The following is a 17,363-nucleotide window of genomic DNA, read 5'->3' on the forward strand; positions in this document are numbered from 1 at the left end:
CTAGCTTTAAATGAACAAATGTTGGCAATGATGCAAGCAAGGCTTAGTGTGTAGTGGGGGAGGGAGAAATATCATCCTGGAAAAGGTTCAGTGTTTGTTTTTAAATCCCAGAAGAAACATACGAATGTGATGTATCTGGGATTTAGGGAAAAAGAAAAAAACAGAACAGCATGTTAGGAACCACCCAGAAACAGCGCTGTGTCAGGGATCAGCTGCTCTTTAGAAGCCTAAAAGATGCAGCAGGTCTCTCCTGGGTTCTTCCTCCCTTTTTCTGGAGCAGAGTGTAGCACACAGTGAGTCTGTTCTGCACTTCCTCTGTCTGCTGAGGGGCCCAAGCAAATAAAAATGCAAGCCGGGATTGCTAATTGTGCCAAAACATAAACATGGGCTCACACAGCTTGTGAGCTCCGTGTGTGATTACTCACCACTACAAACGAAAGCACGAGCTGCTTTGCAGCAGGCAGGTCAAAAGAACAGGTCCAGGCTGTAGTGAAGTTCCTGGGAGCTTTTCCCCAAACAATAACGTCCTTTGGATCAGCTCTGCAGCACTGGGTTAGCTCTGCTCTCTGGTGCAACCTGGGACAAAATCACACACATTGGTCACAGCAGGAGCCACAGCCTCAGCTCCTGACACGCTGGAAACCACCCAAAGGGACCCCAGTAACACTGGGAGCAGCCACTTCCTTCCAATCTGAGCCATTTTCCTTTCCCTTTCATCACCATGGGAAGCTGCTCACCCACAAACACCTCAGACAGGTGTCTTTTCCAGCGCACTTGGCACGTCCCCAAATTCAGGCTGTTTGGAAGCAAAGGGAATGAAAGATTTGGTGAGGGAGAAGCCTGCCAAGCCCCACACTTCTCCAGAGTTTGGACAGATGTCACATCCTGCTGATCCCAGCTGTGGAAGCCTGGCTGGGGGAGCAAGAAAGACCCACACAGATGATTCATAAGCATCAAGTGAAATTTAATCCAAATTTTTGTCTGTGCAGAGCCCTGGGGATGTTCTGCACTCCCAAAGAAATGCCCCTGCTCGTGCTGTTTCTGAAAGCTCCTTGCTATCAAAAACCCAGCCTGGCACGGAATCAGGTACTTGGCCAAATGGAGTTGATCATACTTTAAACTTGTTTAAAAAAACATCCAGGACACTTAGAGGCTAAGGGGTTGTTTAGGATTGCACTTAATTTGTAGTCAAGGCTACATTTTTCAGATTCCAGAGAGATATTATGCAGAGCAGAGATTTTTATACATGCACATATATATGCTTTCTACACATATATAAATATATTTATATGTATTTTCTACATATACAGAAAAATATCAGGCAAAAATTCCCAAAGCAGATACTGAGAGGCAAAATATAAACTTATCTCCAACATGAAAGACACAAAAAACACCCTGCCACAAGGAAGATCTATTAATAGCATTATACTGCTGATTTGCATTCTCCCATTTTATTTCATATTGTTTAAAAGACTGAAAACTTTAGGCTGAAACCATCTGGAAGAATCAGCACCAGGGATTTAACCGGATTTTTTTCCTAATATTGTTTGGGTGACTGTGAAGCTCTTCTGTGTTTTACCTCCCTGAGTTTAGAGGGCAGGGCTAATTCTCCAGATTTCTGCTGCAGGATTCCAGGCTGGAGGAGAAGGGCCTTGGCTTCACCATACCACAGTTTTTTTTCATCTTTTCCTTTCTCAACTGCCACTAGAATTTTTGGAAGCCAAATATCTTCCTGTGTTAAAGGGCCAGTGAATGACACACGTCTCCTTTGCTTCCCTCTTAACTGAAAGCAGACTGCAACGTGTGAGTTCAGAAATAACCCACTGCTCTCCAGAGAAGTGCTTAAACACATGTTTAACTGTAACTAGGCTGTTCGGCCTTGGTGAATTAAACACTTTTGTGAGTCAGGGATTTTTGTGTGACAATACGCTGAGAAAACCTCCTTGCCTCAGATACTCTCTCACCCAGGTGATGATTAAATGTTAAATGTGTTAAAATGGCTCAAACATCAGCATTAGAGAGCCACAGAATCACTTGGGTTGGGAAAGACCTCCGGGATCATCGAGTCCAACCTTTGATTGATCATCACTTTGTCAATTAAATCACAGCACGTCCAGTCACTCCTTGGACACCCCTGGGGACAGGGACTGTGCCACCTCCCTGGGCAGCTCCAGTGTTTAATTTTTCCCACGATCCAACATTTAACACCATTTTCCATTAAGAAATTCCCGACGTGCAGCCTGAACCTCCCGTGGCACAGCTTGAGGATGACACCCTGCTAGAAGAGTCCAACGCGCACCTTACAGACATTATTACGGATATTACAGCCATTATTACAGCCGTGTGAATGGGCCTGCCCTTCTTATAACCGCTTTTTATCGCTGTCCATCCAGCGGGACCAGCTGCGGTCGTATCCCAACGACACCTAACCCCTTCCAGCCGAGCTCAACGGCCCCGGGGCCACGGGAGCAGCGCCGTGGCCACCCCACCGCGGTGGGTACGAGCCCGCCGCCCTCAGGGGATGCCACACCGGCGGGGATGCCACACCGGCGGGGATGCGGGCAGAGACAGCGGGCGCGGGGAGGGAAGAGAGAAAGCAACGAGGGGAGGGAAAAAAGAGAAAAGAGGGATGGGAGGGAAATGAAGGAGGGGAGGGAAATGAAGGAGGGGAGGGAAGGGGCGGGCAGGACGCCGCGGGGATGGGCTCCGCCCGTGCGCGCACTCGCGCCGCTCTTTTGGCTCTCGGGCCGCGCCGTAGCGCTGCCGGGAGAGAGCGGCATTGTGCGGCCTCCGGCCCGCTCGGCGCAGGCGCCCGCCCGCATTCCCCGCCTGCCGGACCCGGACCCGCCGCCGCCGCCGCCGCGTCCCCCCCTCCCTCCCCTCCCGCGGCCGCGCTCCTCCCTCACCGCGGAGGAGGCGGCGGCCGGCCCTCCCTTTTTCCCCATCCCCATCCCCTCCGGTAAGTCACCGAGAGGGCGAGGCGATGGCTGCTCTCCCGCCTGGCTCCTCTCCCGGTCTCCCGCACCGCCCCCGGGGCTCTCCCGCACCGCCGTTGCCCGCGCGCGCCGCCGCCGCCTCCCCTCAGGGCAGAGCGCGCGCGGGGCCCGCCCGCTCCCATCCCCACCCCCCATCCCCTCACCGCGTGGGGACCCCTCGCTTCACCCCCTCCCCACACTCGGGGGTCCCCACAGCCTCGCCCCCACATTCCAGAGCCAGGGAAGGGCCGCTCGGGGCTTGGGGGGGCTCGGGGGGTGTTGTCGGGACCGCGGGGGATGCGCTGGGAGACCCCCGGGCACGGAGCCCAGGCGGGCCCGGCATTGCGCTGCGTGCTCCCTCGAGTTGGTGGATGAGTTCCAGATGAAAAGCAAGCAGGATCTGCGTTAGGAAAGTTTAATTTATTCTTGTTGCCCCCCCAGATTGGCCGGGGAGTGTCCCTGACTTGGAGATAGGATGCAGTCCTGTGCCATGTGCTCTGGGATGACCCTGCTGGAGCAGAGGAGCCGCTGTGCTCTTTTCCAGCCTAACCCAGTCTGGGATTTCCGAGATTGATGCTTCTCCCTTCTCAGCCCCCAAATTATTAGGCTAGCCCAGGTACACGAGGCCTCGAGGGGAGGCACGCCAGGAGATGGGCAAAGATTCAAAAGAGTCTCTATCCCCGATGTGGTTGTCCAGCTTCTTTATTCCATGAGATGAGGGGGAAAGAGAGGGAAAGAACAGGAAGGGTCATTGGCCTTATCTAGGCTCTGGACAGGGAGGGCTTTCCTGGCTCTCCTCCAGAAAACCCCATCAGAGCAGGAAGGAAGGACTGCTCTTATCTGATCAGAGTCACAGGGGTCCCTGGAAATGGGGAAAAGCATATCCCAAGCATATTCCATAACACCAAATCTCCGGGATTTCCCCACACCGAGCACAGCCGGCAGGCAACTGGTAGTGCCCTGCTGTGCAGCCTCTCGGGAGGGAGATGCTTGGAATGCCAGTGGATGGTGGGAGCAAACGCTCTCGTTCCCGAATGTGCTGCCACCAGCAAAAGGAGCTGCGATGTGGCAAATGCACTTAGCAGGCAAATCCTGACAGTGTGAGCTGGGGGTGATTCTGTTGCTGAGCTGAAATGTGCCTGAGCTGCAGTGGAGATTGGTTCCCTCTGCAGCATCAGCCCCGATTAGGGAATCCTGGCACTGCACTCCTCCAGGTCTTGTTACAGAAAGCGGGTCTGGAGAGGCTGATCCAAGGCTGCCGCCAGCCTGGGGGAAGTCTCGGGTGGAGAAGGGGATGGTTTGATGCTCAGACCTTTCAGCAGGGAAATATGACTCCAAAATATTCGCATTCTGAGGTGAAAATAATCTAGTCAGGTCTTAAGCTTTGCAAGTGCTGGTTATTTTTTGTGTTCATTATCATCTCGTATTCTCTACTTTAATAAATTAAAATAGAAAGGCCTTGGGCTGTTCCTTCCATCTTCCATACAAACTACTGCATTTACCCTGTGCTTGTTACAAGTATTTTGGGATCTGTTATATGAAAACTCTGCCACACCTCAAAGCTATTGTGCTGTACTTCTGTTTGGAAAATGCTTTCCAAGGAGTGATCAAAGGCTGTGGCTTGACTTCTTGGTCTTGCACATAAGTAGGTGTGAAGGCCTAAAATACTGCTGTGTTGCTCCACAGATAATAAATAGGAGTTCTCATACTGGTTTCTGGCAACCTGCACTTTGACCAATCTCACTCTTGTGCACGCTGAGAATCTTTTTGACAGCTAATGAGAATATTTCGTTTTTCTTCCAGGCTTTCCTTTCAGCGTGGCTCTCCTCTCAGTGGCAGGAGCTGCCTTTTGAAGCAGCACATTCATTCTCCCCTTCAAGCACCCATAAGTCTCATTTGCCAGCTCCAGAACCATGGCAACAGAAGAAAAGAAGCCTGATGCAGAATCCACCAAAACACAATCTACTCCTTCCTCCTCGACCAATCAGAGCAAGGTGTGCCCCAAAAAATACTCCTGGTAAAAACACTTGGAACTACCTGAACACTCAGCAGCCAGACCAGAATCAGGGATTTGAATTTTTCTGTAAATTAAGATCTTTACTATGTGGCTGCTTCTGCTGTCGTCTCGTGCTGAGGATTTTATGGGAAGAGTGGTGGAGTGCAGCTCTGCTCTGGTGCTAAGTGTTCTTTTATTGGTTTTGGGGAAGTTCTCATTAGTGAAATACTTCTTGTCATTTTGATCATGAGGCATCATACAGGCTGTTTGTCTGTATCCCTGGAGGTGGCTGGAGAATTGGTGAATCTCTAGTTGTGGAGTGGGAAACAGTTATTCAGGTTCTTTGAAGCCTGGAGATGCTCAAAGGAGGCGTTATTGCCTAACCATGAAGCCTTTTCAAAAGGTAAAAGTGGGATTTTAGGGGCATGGAGGAATTGGCCTGTGGTTTGATTAATGATCAGGGTGAAAATGCAAAAACTTGAAAGCACTGCACAGATCAATATCAAGGGTGCTACCTGGAAGTGCCAGGCACTTTGTGGTTGGGCTATTGGATTATTCTCACCTGTTGGTTACTGACTTGGATGGAATTTACCTCAGGGGTGACTTGATGTTGTGCTTGGAACAGTGAGGCCCCAGACTGAAAGGGTGTTTGGTTCTTTTTGAATTTGGAGGGGAATGGGAATGTAAATGTGATTTAATGCTGGAGTCTGTTATGGTGAGCATCCACACGGTCCATTCCTCTGTGCTGGTTGGAGCTGGCCACTAAGTTTGGAATTTAACTCATTCATGCATATTTTTCTTACAGCCTGCCCCAGTAAAGCCAAACTATGCTCTCAAGTTCACGTTAGCAGGGCACACAAAGGCAGTGTCATCAGTCAAGTTTAGTCCTAATGGAGAGTGGCTTGCCAGCTCCTGTAAGTATTGCTTGCCTTTGTCTCATTTCAAACATAAATGTGGGCTTTGAAGAAGGGCTTGTCTGCAGTCTCCATTAGGGACGAGGGATGCCATGTCATGACATGGTTTTCCTTGAAAGAGTGATGCTAAAGCTGTCACTCTTCGAGATCATTTGACTGAAGTTCTGTTACTTTGAGCACTGGGTCTTTGCATTGCCAGGTGAGCCCTCACCTGTTCAGCTTTCCTGACTGAGCAAAAACCAGCACGGGATTCTTTTCTGTGCAGAGAAAACCCTTGTGCTTTTCTGTATCACTAGAAGTTTAAGCTTTTAAATTAAACTTTGTGCGCAGTAACTGCAGGCAAAACTTTCCTGTGGAAAATAAGGCAGGAGCTGCAGAGCTGGATGCACATGCTCTGTCCTGTGCTGCTTGGCAGAGGCTTTGATTGCCCCAGTGAAGTGCAGAAGGTTCTTAGAAATAGTTTTTCACTGCTTGCTCTCTTAAGTGATAGAACAAGTCTCCTTTCTGTCAGCTTTGGTATTTCCTAAGGGTTTCTTTAGTGTTCAGCACTGCTTGACAGCTTTGCCTTGAAAATGTGCTTCTGTGACTGTCAGTGATCCAGAGAGAATCCATGTGTAAGGAAAGGGCAGTTGGAAATGTTGAATATGACAGTGAGGGTCACTGGAACGTCTTCCAGACATGGGAATGACTTGGGGCTTTGACTTAACTGCAAACAACCTCAATAAAACCAGTGCACTGTGCCATATAAATCATCCTTACAGTGTCCCCATCAGAGTCCCCCTCCCCTTTCCCCTGAAAATGTTTTCCAAACTCTGTATCTGGCAAATAGCAACTTTTTTCTCTGGCTTGTTTTGCAAGTTACCATGGATAATATGTTTGGGTTTCTGCAGGCATCCATTCAGTCCAGCTTGTGGTGTAATTATTGTTCTTTTTGGGGCAAAAGCCTTTCAAGCATTCCCGTGGACCAGCACTACTTTTACCACTGGCAGTCTAAAACAAAAGTAGAAACCCAAGTTGTCAAGAGAGAAACTAAAGCTGCTGGAGTCTCTCTGCATTCCAGGCAGCTTATGTAACCTCAGCTGCTGCAGAGTGCTGTGTAGGAAGCTGTTCTTCACCAATTCAATATCACCTCCTTCCCTGAGGTCTGCCTGGGGAGGGAGAACTGCCCAGAGACAGAGTTCACTTATTTCCTTTCTCCTGGAAGGGACAGCTCTGGTAGTGCTGTTAATTCACCTCTGAACTGGCACATTCTTTTCCAGCTGCTGACAAACTCATTAAAATTTGGGGAGCGTATGATGGCAAGTTTGAAAAAACAATATCTGGTCATAAGCTGGTAAGTATGAGGTGATTACTGTGGGAATTTACCTGGGAAGGATTTTGCTTTCTTTTCCTCATTCAGACATTTCCATTCTTGGTTAGTTCTGCCTGTGTAGAAGGCAGAACTAACAGTCTGCTTTCTAGTCTTCAGTCTTGCTTTGTAGTTTTTTGTTTATATAGTCCTGGAATTGCTGGAGTTACATTGGGGCAGGCTGGAAATATGGGTGGAGTGCAGGCTGCATTCCCAGTGCCCAGCCTGCTTCTCATGTCTCTGGATTTCAGGAGAACCCACCTCAAACACAGAGCAGAGCATTCCTGGGTAAAAATCCCTGTGAATACTAACACTGTGTCCCATTCCATCTTTCCTTTGTATAAGGAACAAAACACTTGCCTTTTAAGGAGATTGAATTTTTCTTGTGGGTTTGCCTACATAAACACAACACTTACTCATTCTGCAGAGTTCTTAAGAAAACACAAAACTTCCAAGCCCTTTGGTTTTCCTTTTTTTTTTTTTTTTTATTTAAGTTTTTACATGCTGAAATTTCATGAGCAAAAATGAAGATTTATCAAAAGAAAAACCACTAGAATCTTCTCCAGCCTCTGGGGACTTGGATTGTAAAGAGCAGCCATTTGTCATGAAGAAAAGCCATTTATTCAGATTTATGAGCATTGTATTTAGGAGTTCCAGCAAAGGGTTTTGGTGGCCACAGTAAGAACTGTGTGAACAAGCTACTGATGTTCTCAGAGTGTGTGGCTCAGCTTAAAATTAACTTGTGCCAGAGGAGCTCTTAACCCAGCAAAATCACTGAATTCCTGGCCCTCAGTGCTGAATTTTCATTCAGGCTTCAGCTGGGAATGTAATCTGCAGTCTGTGTTTTCCACTTTTCTGTGTGGCTGAACAAACAGAGCTGAGAAGAGAATTATTTCCCTTTGTTTTAGGGGATCTCTGATGTTGCTTGGTCATCAGATTCCAACCTCCTTGTCTCTGCCTCCGATGACAAAACTCTCAAAATATGGGATGTAAGCTCGGTAAGGGCAGGAATTATTATTTATTTACCTTCATTTTTGTCCAACGTTGGCTTCTTCATTTGTGTTCCTGCTTGTAACAAGCTGGTGGATGGGCTGTGAGATTGAATTAATTGTGCTGTCTGCTCTTGGAAAGAGTGGGATGCTTGTGGATACCACGAGGAGCCTGTTATGTTCTGAGAGAGCACTAAAGCCTGATGATGGAGATAGAACCACAACAAAAACCCTCAGATGAAACCTTTTTGCAACTTCTTATTTCTGCTTTTTGCCCCCCATTCTCTTGTGAGAGAGAAACGGATAATTTGTTTGAGTTTTGATTAGGACTATTAAATGATTTGGATCCTCCTGAGCTACATAAAGAGTTTGCACCTCGTCTGCAATCATTATGATTGTTTTATATTGGTTTGTTTTTTTTCCTGTTTTGTTGCAGCTGGCCCTCTGCCCATCTAAATATGGGGTTAGAGATGGTTTCTTTCTGTGCTGCACAGTGATTAACCTTAATGTGGTCTCTCTGGATGCTTTTATGGTGCTGGGTGATGCTGTGTACTTAACTCTGCTGAATTTTATTTCAGGGTAAGTGCTTAAAGACATTGAAAGGGCACAGTAACTACGTTTTCTGCTGCAATTTCAACCCTCAGTCAAACCTCATCGTTTCTGGCTCAGTGAGTGGTTTTTAATTTTTTTTCCTTTGTGGGAAGCAAGTACTGCACACTCTGTCACTTGTCACTAAAGGGACAGACAGGTTCTTTAGGGATCCTTGGCAGAATGATGATGGTATTAAATCATAGTTACAATTACAGCTTTATTTTCTTAACAGATTATTATGATTACTGCAGCACACTAATTTATGATTAGAGTGACACAGGATTTCTGCAGGCAGGATTGCTGTAGTACAATTTATAAGTAGTGAATACAGAATTTATAGTACAACTTATGGTTTCTAATCACCTGGATTCTGACTTACCTAAAGGATGACTTCTAATCACCTCTGCCTCTGCATACTGGGTCAGCTCATGGTTTAAAAACAATATTGCATGAAAGAATATGAATCACACACCCATTTCAGTTGTTTTTTCCCTCACAAACACAGCTTGTAGTCAGGTGAGCTGGGGTTGGGAAAAGCCCTAAATCCATCCTCAGTGCCCTACACGGAGACAAGGAATTCAGGGAGGTGTTCCCAGGCTGTTGGTTGTGTCCTGGGCTTTCTGACCCAGCTGGGATGAGATTGATGCTGTAGCCAGGCTGTACTTGAGTGCCTCAATCAGGTGTTTGACTAAACCCCCCTGGTGCCTCTGTTCCCTCTCCAGTTTGACGAAAGCGTGAGGATATGGGATGTGAAAACAGGGAAGTGCCTCAAGACGTTGCCTGCTCACTCTGACCCAGTTTCAGCTGTAAGTCCCTCCTGATCAGTGAACACAAAAATGTTTGTTTTGTTAGCAGAGCTCCTCTCCTGCCCCTGTGGAGGGGTGAGTTTGTGCTCTGTTACCAAACCTTTACACAGCATCCAGGCTGGGCTGTGGTGCTGCCCGTGGCCGTTGCTCAGTGGGAATGAAATGAGTGGTGTTTTCTCCAAGATCAGTGTGGATTTTGGTCCTGGCTGTAAATGGGAATAGTGCAGAGGTGTGCCAGGCATGCCTGAGTGTCATTCTGAGACACAGATTTGTGCCACTTGATGCTCAGGGGACAATCTGTATTTCTCTTGCTTTCGTGTTCCAAGTCATTACTGAAGGTGTTCCATACAACACTCCTCTTTTAAATCTCAGTTATTTCATAGGAGAAATGAGTTTGTAATACAGCAATATCCATTGGAATTAAGGAAAACCAGGAGATATTCAACTCTTAATGTCTTTGAAATGAAAAACACTGGAAAAAACCTGGGCATCAGATATGTTCAACTGTGGCTGTTCTAACATACTTGTATTGCCATGTGTAAAAGATATTTCACACTTACAAATGTCTTTCAATAGTAATAATTTTTCTTTAGATATAAATAGCAGAAAATTCACCATAAAACATGAGTGGCTACATAAGATGTTCCACTAGATGCCCTTAAAATAATCAGGTTCTATCTGCATGTTTTATTCTGCTGATGTGTTCCATGTCAGAAATGGGAAATAAGGAGCTTAAACATTTGATCTTTATGAACATCAGTAAAGTTATTAGTTTTAATAATTAGTATTAATATTACAGGTGCATTTTAATCGTGATGGATCCCTGATAGTGTCAAGTAGCTATGATGGACTCTGGTAAGTGGTTATTTCTTGTCTGCATCACTCTTTGCACCTTTTGCATTTTAAAAATACCTTTTTTAAAACAAAACACCCTTATATTTGTAATGTTAAAATTGTAATAAAAGACTTCAAGCCCAATAGTAATTATTTTTTGTATTGTTTTTAACAGTCGTATCTGGGATACAGCATCAGGCCAGTGCTTGAAAACACTGATTGGTAAGCAGAAATATTTCTTGTCTGGGTTGTATTTTTCACACAGATTTTCTGTGTTTCACTGAAACTATTAAAAACAAATGAATGTCAAAAGAAACCCTCTGTCAGTGAGACAACACAGCTGTGCACTTTGTAACACTGCTTTTAATTTTGCTCTAGATGATGATAACCCTCCTGTGTCTTTTGTGAAATTCTCACCAAATGGCAAATACATATTAGCTGCAACTTTGGACAAGTAAGTATTAAAAAAAAAAGAGAATAACATGCAGATTTGAAATCTGGAGCATCAGATGAATGGTTTAATTTGCTTTTTGTCTGCTACAGTAATGATAACACATGACTTCATATATAGTGTTTTCTATGGAGGAGAATATGAATGGCATGGCAGTAAAACAGATATTTTGGGGTTAACTAACCCTGCATTCCAAAGTCAGGCTGAAATGATCCATGTAGACTTTTGGAACTCTAGTATAGAGAAACACTTTTCAGCTGCTAGGAACTTTTCAGATTAAAAAAAAAAACATCCAAGAACTAAAATCTTTGGTTTTGTTTTCCAGCACTCTCAAACTTTGGGACTACAGCAAAGGAAAGGTAATTCTTTCTGTTTATGTAGACTTAACTAAGCTTCTAGGAAAATTGGATTTTACATGTGATTTTTAAACTTAACGTATGAGTACTACAGAAAAAAAAAGTGTCAGTACCTCTTCAGTGGAGAGGATAAACTTTTAGCAGAGCCTGTTGCAACAGGACAAGGGGTAATAGTTTTAAGCTAAAAGAGGGTGGATTCAGGTCAGAAAGTTTCCTGTGAGGGTGGGGAGGCCCTGGCACAGGGCAGCTGGATCCCTGGAAGTGTCCAAGACCAGGTTGGAGGGGCTTGGAGCAGCCTGGGACAGTGGAAGGTGTCCCTGCTCATGTCAGACCTTTCAAGGACCCTTCAAACTCAAACTATTCTGTGATTCTGACTAAAGATGTCTTTAAGAAGAAAAAAAAATGAAAATATTTGGCTTCTGCATAGCCCTGAGACATTAAGTACAGCAATATTTCTGCATTTTTCTCTTCATGAACAATAAATTGCCTTTGACCTCTTTCACTACAAATATAGGGCTTTGTTTTGGGTTTTAGAGCAGAGCTGCACTCTGCATCCTCTAGATCAGTTGGCAGGGTGGGAAACATAGGCTGATGTGTTTAGTCTTTTTTTCCCAGACAGTTTGTCCTTGATTGAAAGAACTCTCTCCCAGCTGCATTAATGTCCTGTGGCTCTTCCCTTCCAGTGCCTGAAGACATACACAGGACACAAAAATGAGAAGTACTGCATATTTGCCAATTTCTCTGTCACTGGTGGAAAGGTTGGTGTTGATATGATTATTTTTTTGTTACCTGTGCGCAATTCTTACTGCTCCTCTCTGTAGATAAAAGAGGATTTTGGGGCTGAAAACCTCCTTTGGTGGGTGCTGGTTTCTGTCTCTCTAGGTGGGCTCACTGTCAGGGTTCTTGACTTTTCCTCCTCCTCCCTTTCACATGATAACAGTGAAATGTTTACTGAGAAGTAGCACTTGGATATGGATCAGAAAGATTCAGATAACTTTATTTTCTCTCTGCCCCTCCAGTGGATTGTGTCTGGTTCAGAAGACAACCTGGTTTACATCTGGAACCTTCAGACAAAAGAGATTGTACAGAAACTACAAGGACACACAGGTGAGGGAGAGGATTCTGGTTTTATTGATGAAATACCCCTCATATCATCAGCCTTAGCCTGAGCATTTTCTTTCTAATACCAATTTTTACTCTCAGACCCATAAATTCTTGACTGGCTGAAGTTTAATTGAACCCTGGGAGTTTTACTCCTTTTTATGAAGGCTTTTTATAGGCATCGAAATTGCTTTATTCTTCACCTGTTAAAACTTTGACATCAACTTGCAAAGGAGATTTGCTTGAGCACAGAACTGGTCAAGATATTTAAAAATGTCTCATAACATCAGTGGCTGTGAATGGTCTGTTAACACCTTGCAGAGCTGCAGCTCCCAAGGATGATAAGGATTGATGTGGGCTGGAAATGTCTGTGCATGTGCCTGGTGTGGAGCCACGAGATGTCACCTGTCACCTCAGTCTGAGTCCTGTAAAAGAGCAGAGCTTTAGCTGAAATCTCAGTGTGCTCAGTCCTTTGCTTTGGGCAGGATCCCAGTGATTTTTGTGCAGGATCCCAGTGATTTTTGTGCAGGATCCCAGTGATTTTGGGCAGGATCCCAGTGATTTTTGTGCAGGATCCCAGTGATTTTTGGGCAGGATCCCAGTGATTTGAGTGCAAGGAAGGCAGTGGCAGCAGATTTTCATTTTCAGGCTCTGAAGATGACGTGTTACCCAAGAACTGCCCGGGATGTTGGAAATACCGTCCATGGCCTAGGTTTTGATTCAGCTGTGTCTGACATGATCTGATAGAAGTAAGAGCTCAAATCTAAAGAGTTCTCACCTTTTGAAACCTGTCAAACCGTTTATTACTGCCCTCAATTCTTTCCTGCTTGTATTTCCTTCCACAGAGGAGCAACAGCTGTAAGATATTTACAAATAGCACATTTAATTCTGCTACGAGGAAATAATAACTTGGCTTAATAAAACACAATTGCTAATTTTCAGAAATGCCTGCTACGAACCAGATTGAAATAATTGCATTTTTTCTATCTTTTCTTTTTGCTCAGATGTTGTCATCTCCACAGCTTGTCACCCAACAGAAAACATCATCGCATCAGCGGCACTAGAAAATGACAAAACAATTAAACTGTGGAAGAGTGACTGTTAAACGTTCCAGGATTGCTTTAGAGACTGTCAGGAAAAAAAGAAAAATGTTTTTAAAAAAATTATTAAAAAATAAAAACACCCATAAATCCAGTTTGGCAGGAAACCTGAAGAATATTTGATAAAAGTGGTTTCTGTTAGTCTTGGCCCAAAGAAAACATCTTAGCTCTGCTAGAGCTGGGCAACGTGGTGGAAAAAAAAAAAAAAAGATGCAGTGTCTCCTTTTCTTGCCTAATGTTTTGGCAGACAAATGGATGATTCTGATGTTGGGTCAGAAGTCTTGGACACCCCAAAGATACTGTATTTTCTGATGGCATTGCTTCTGGGCACTGTTGCTGCTTAAGGAAGAGCTGCCAGTCTACTTTGTACCAGTAAGTTAAGTCACAGGCCTAGAGATGTGTGGAATTTTTTTTTAATATGTCTACTTTTTTTTTTTATTATTTTTAAAATTTTTTTTCCAAAATGTAGCTTTTAGTCTCTTGGGAGATTTCTGTATTGTTTTAAATAGGAGTACTGCATCTTTAAGGGTGCTTCATTTTAAAACACTCAGCTCAAACTTTGTGACCAAATAAAACCATTCAGTTCCAGATTTTCCCTCTTCCTGCCCCTGACTTGACTCCTGTGGTGGAATCTCTTACCTTCTGTATAGTTGCTTACCTCTTGTTACCTCTTGTGTGTTTAATAGATGCTGTTCTAGAGCAAAGTTACAGTTCTTCTGTTAACCATTAAAATGAATCCTGCTTGTAGTTGTTCTCAGCATATTTTAATTTTTTTTTTACTTTGCCTCTTCTGGTTCTAAAGCCAACTCACAGAAAACTGTAAAGTTATTTCAATGTAAAAAGAAACAAACCCAGACTTTTTGTATCTTGGCAATCCATGGTATGAAGCTGTATTGCAAATGGCATGACTCTGTATCTATCTCAGCATTGCTATTTCTTTCCCTTTTTGTCATATCCATGTGGTATTTACACATCCAGAAAAATACCATGTGCCATAATAAAAAGGTGGGATTTTATGTGTATGTTTGTGGTTAAGAGTGTGCTCATGTGAAGTGTCCGTGCCCATGGAAGTTTCTCTTAAAAACATTTTTAAGGGGAGATGTTTCCTGTAGGAGCTCCAGTGAGGGAGGATGAGGAGCAGCAGTGTGGAGAGACAAAGAGGAACAAACACAAGTCCAAATGTATTTAATGAAGGGAAATGGATTGAGCTGAAGGTGTCCTCAGCAGAGACAACGTTGCTACAACCCCTCCCAGAGAGCTTGAGCCGAGGGAAAGGATTCCTGCTGCCCTCTCCAGGATCCAGGATTTACCTTGTGCTGGATAAGAAATGCATGGATGCACAAGTTTTACTGCACCCAAAGGGTTCTGCTGCAAAGAGATGTTTTGCTCCTGGTGAAGCAAAACCTCTTTTTTTTTTTTTTTTTTTTTTTTTTTTTGTATTTACCTCTGGTGCTTTGTAATAACAGAAAATCAATTACAATCCAGACCTCAGGAGTGCTCTTCTGAGGCTGCCTTGCTTTGAAACCCTTGGAGAGAAAGGGCTGCAAGACATGAGGCATAGGTTTTCTTTTTAAAATATAAAAATAGAGTTCATGTTGAGCTGCTAAAATGGCTATTAATAATATCACTGCCTTTGGAGGTTTTTCATTACCCCCAGGAAGGGACACTGTGTCTAGACTTGGTGTCACTGCTAAAATGATCAACTCGTGGTTTTTTTCAGCCTTATCCTTGAAGGCTGGTGAAACTCTTCAATGCAAGATGTGGCTGTGCTGCTTCACAGCATGGAGGAGGTGGAATTTTACTCCAGCAAAGCATTTTAATGTTGATTCCGAAATATTTCCTGGCATAATGCTTCTCATGTCCCTGTGTATGAGTGGGTTCTCTCGCCCAGCTGTGCTGTCACAGAGCTGGGGAGGAGGGAGATGAATTTTCTGCCATCACAGGAAATCTCTTGAACAGGGATAGAAAAGCCCTTAATGTAAAGGATCTACTGTAAAGCTGCTCTTCATAAAGGTTGTGTTTAAATCCTTAATATTCCACCTGGGATTAATGCCTGCTGGCATGAGCTATACTTACCTCTAATTCTGTACAGCCTGGCATGGCTGTGGTGGTTGGAGGGCCGGGATTAGCTCAAGCAGAGCTCTGGAAATGAGGAGTGTGTGGTGGTTAGAGGGCAGGGATTAGCTGAAACAGCCCTGGAAACGAGGATTGTGTGCTGGCTGGAGCAGGGGAGGTGTCACTTCATTTTAGGTACAGGCTGAGAGTGGCTAGGGTGAGTAACTCCTGTGGGCCTCGGGTGCAGTGGCTACTTTTAAGCTGAGGGAAAAGGTGAGCTGAGGGACGGAAAAAGACAATGCTGCACTTTAGGGTCTCACTGAAAGAAAACAAAAAGGGGAAAAAATTGGGAAAAAACATGGTTAGATGCCACGAAGTAGGTGGCAGTGCCTTAACCGTATGTGTGTTGTATAGGCCACTGGGGCCTCTTCCATCCTTATCAAGGGGAGTGCTAACCTTCTCTCCTTTCATACAACACAACCATTGGGCCTCATTCAACGCTATTTAAACCTCCAGCACTATGCATCTATACAGAATAGAGTGAGCCAATTTTTCTACCTTTTCTCCCCTAACTTGACACTTCTTTCTAGTATCCATAAGAAAACTTTTAATATAAGTCCAAATTTCACCTAAAAATATCGGTTAAATCGCTAAAACGCGCGTTTTCCGCTACCCTTTTAATATATTCATCAAGCTCAGCCAATCAGCGTGCGGAAGGCGGAGCTTCTCCTCCCCGTGGTGGTTCGCCTTCTGCCTCGCTGATTGAGGCGGGCGCGCCCGTGGTTCGCAGGTTCGAATCCCGCCCCCGGCGGGGCGGGGCGTGGGGCGGTGCCGCTGGGGTGTGCGGAACCTGCGCAGGGTTTGCGCTTTCCCGGGGGTATCCCTCAGGTTTTACCTTTCAGGTTTTACCTTTCCCGCCGGATATTCCGCGGGTCTGAGCCTTTCCTGCCGGGTTTCCCTCGGATTTGAGCTTTTATCCGAGCGGCACCGCGGGATGTGCTGGTGGCATCTCCCGCAGCCCATTCCCGAAGTGTTCCCGCTGCCCCGGAGCTCGTTAATCACTCTGAGTTATATCAGCGCTAATAACGAGTTACAAATTCCACACGTGGGAGCGGTGGAAAAGGTTGGGTGGGTTTTTTTCTTTTTTTTCCCGTTTTCTTAAGACCTTTCTCTTCGGTATGCCAAGGGAATCAAACCAGACAAACATTTCTCTAAATGAGCACTGCAGCAGCTCAAAGCAGCCCGGGGCGCTGCTGTTCCAGCGGGATGACACCCCCAGCATCCCGCTGCAGGTGCCACCGATACCGCCTTAAGGCATCGCTCCATCCCCCGAGCCCTGGGGCTCCCAGACCTTCTCCCAGACCTTCTCCCAGACCCTCTCCCAGACCTTCTCCCAGACCTTCTCCCAAACCCTCTCCCAGACCTTCTCCCAGACCTTCTCCCAGACCTTCCCGGCAGAAGCAGCAGCGGAGGAGCCGCTCTCCCGGATGAGGCTGCGGATCCAGGTGCAGTGCCCAGGGGTTTGAGCAGCCCCTGGTTGTGCACAGCTGCCGCATCCCGGACTCACAGAAGGGCCCGAGGTGGAAAGGACCTTACAGCTCACCCCATTCCAACCCCCTGATGCGGGCACGAACACCTTCCACTCTCCCAGGTTGCTCCCAGCCCTGTCCAGCCTGGCCTTAGACACTTCCAGGGATGCTTCATTGCTGCCGCACAGCCCAGGCTGCTCCTGGCTGCCCCTTGCAGATAACTGACGAGTTTATTAGGGGATTAAAAGTTAGCTTCTCCTCCTTATTGAATGCTCTGATTTATGCATGCGTTTAAATCAATCCCATTTCCTGCCTTTT

The 17,363-nt window shown here is 45.5% G+C and overlaps 2 protein-coding genes and 1 non-coding gene across 4 annotated transcripts in view; 1 reads left to right on the forward strand and 2 right to left on the reverse strand.

Annotated features, from left to right (window-relative positions):
• BRD3 (bromodomain containing 3) overlaps positions 1-3,088 on the reverse strand; it is a 45,291-nt gene extending 42,203 nt beyond the window's left edge. For both annotated transcript variants that reach the window (XM_030286798.4, XM_072936685.1), the window contains exons 1-2: positions 2,969-3,088; positions 426-576 (exon numbers count right to left, since the gene is read on the reverse strand). The gene's annotated coding sequence lies outside the window, so the exon portion shown is untranslated. The remainder of the gene's footprint in view (positions 1-425; positions 577-2,968) is intronic.
• WDR5 (WD repeat domain 5) lies at positions 2,733-14,483 on the forward strand. Its single transcript, XM_030286800.4, has 14 exons — positions 2,733-2,959; positions 4,779-4,969; positions 5,777-5,885; positions 7,145-7,218; positions 8,142-8,231; positions 8,801-8,890; positions 9,536-9,619; positions 10,419-10,474; positions 10,629-10,675; positions 10,832-10,907; positions 11,230-11,263; positions 11,944-12,018; positions 12,280-12,367; positions 13,366-14,483. Exons 2-14 carry the CDS (start codon positions 4,889-4,891, stop codon positions 13,464-13,466), a joined length of 1,005 nt encoding a protein of 334 aa, XP_030142660.1. The 5' UTR covers positions 2,733-2,959; positions 4,779-4,888; the 3' UTR covers positions 13,467-14,483.
• A 1,383-nt stretch (positions 14,484-15,866) lies between these two features.
• Positions 15,867-15,994, reverse strand: LOC115497600 (U6atac minor spliceosomal RNA). Its single transcript, XR_003963164.4, has one exon. It is a non-coding gene; the product is annotated as a U6atac minor spliceosomal RNA (small nuclear RNA).
• Between the last annotated feature and the right edge of the window lie 1,369 nt (positions 15,995-17,363).

Source organism: Taeniopygia guttata, chromosome 17 (assembly GCF_048771995.1).
Source record: "Taeniopygia guttata chromosome 17, bTaeGut7.mat, whole genome shotgun sequence".
Taxonomy (NCBI): domain Eukaryota; kingdom Metazoa; phylum Chordata; class Aves; order Passeriformes; family Estrildidae; genus Taeniopygia; species Taeniopygia guttata.

Excerpts from the sequence above, each read along its gene's own strand:
- WDR5 (XM_030286800.4), top strand. The coding sequence starts at position 4,889 with ATGGCAACAGAAGAAAAGAAGCCTGATGCAGAATCCACCAAAACACAA. Across the intron at positions 8,232-8,800 it reads AAATATGGGATGTAAGCTCG|GGTAAGTGCTTAAAGACATT; the intron begins GTAAGGGCAGGA and ends ATTTTATTTCAG. Across the intron at positions 10,475-10,628 it reads AGTAGCTATGATGGACTCTG|TCGTATCTGGGATACAGCAT; the intron begins GTAAGTGGTTAT and ends TGTTTTTAACAG.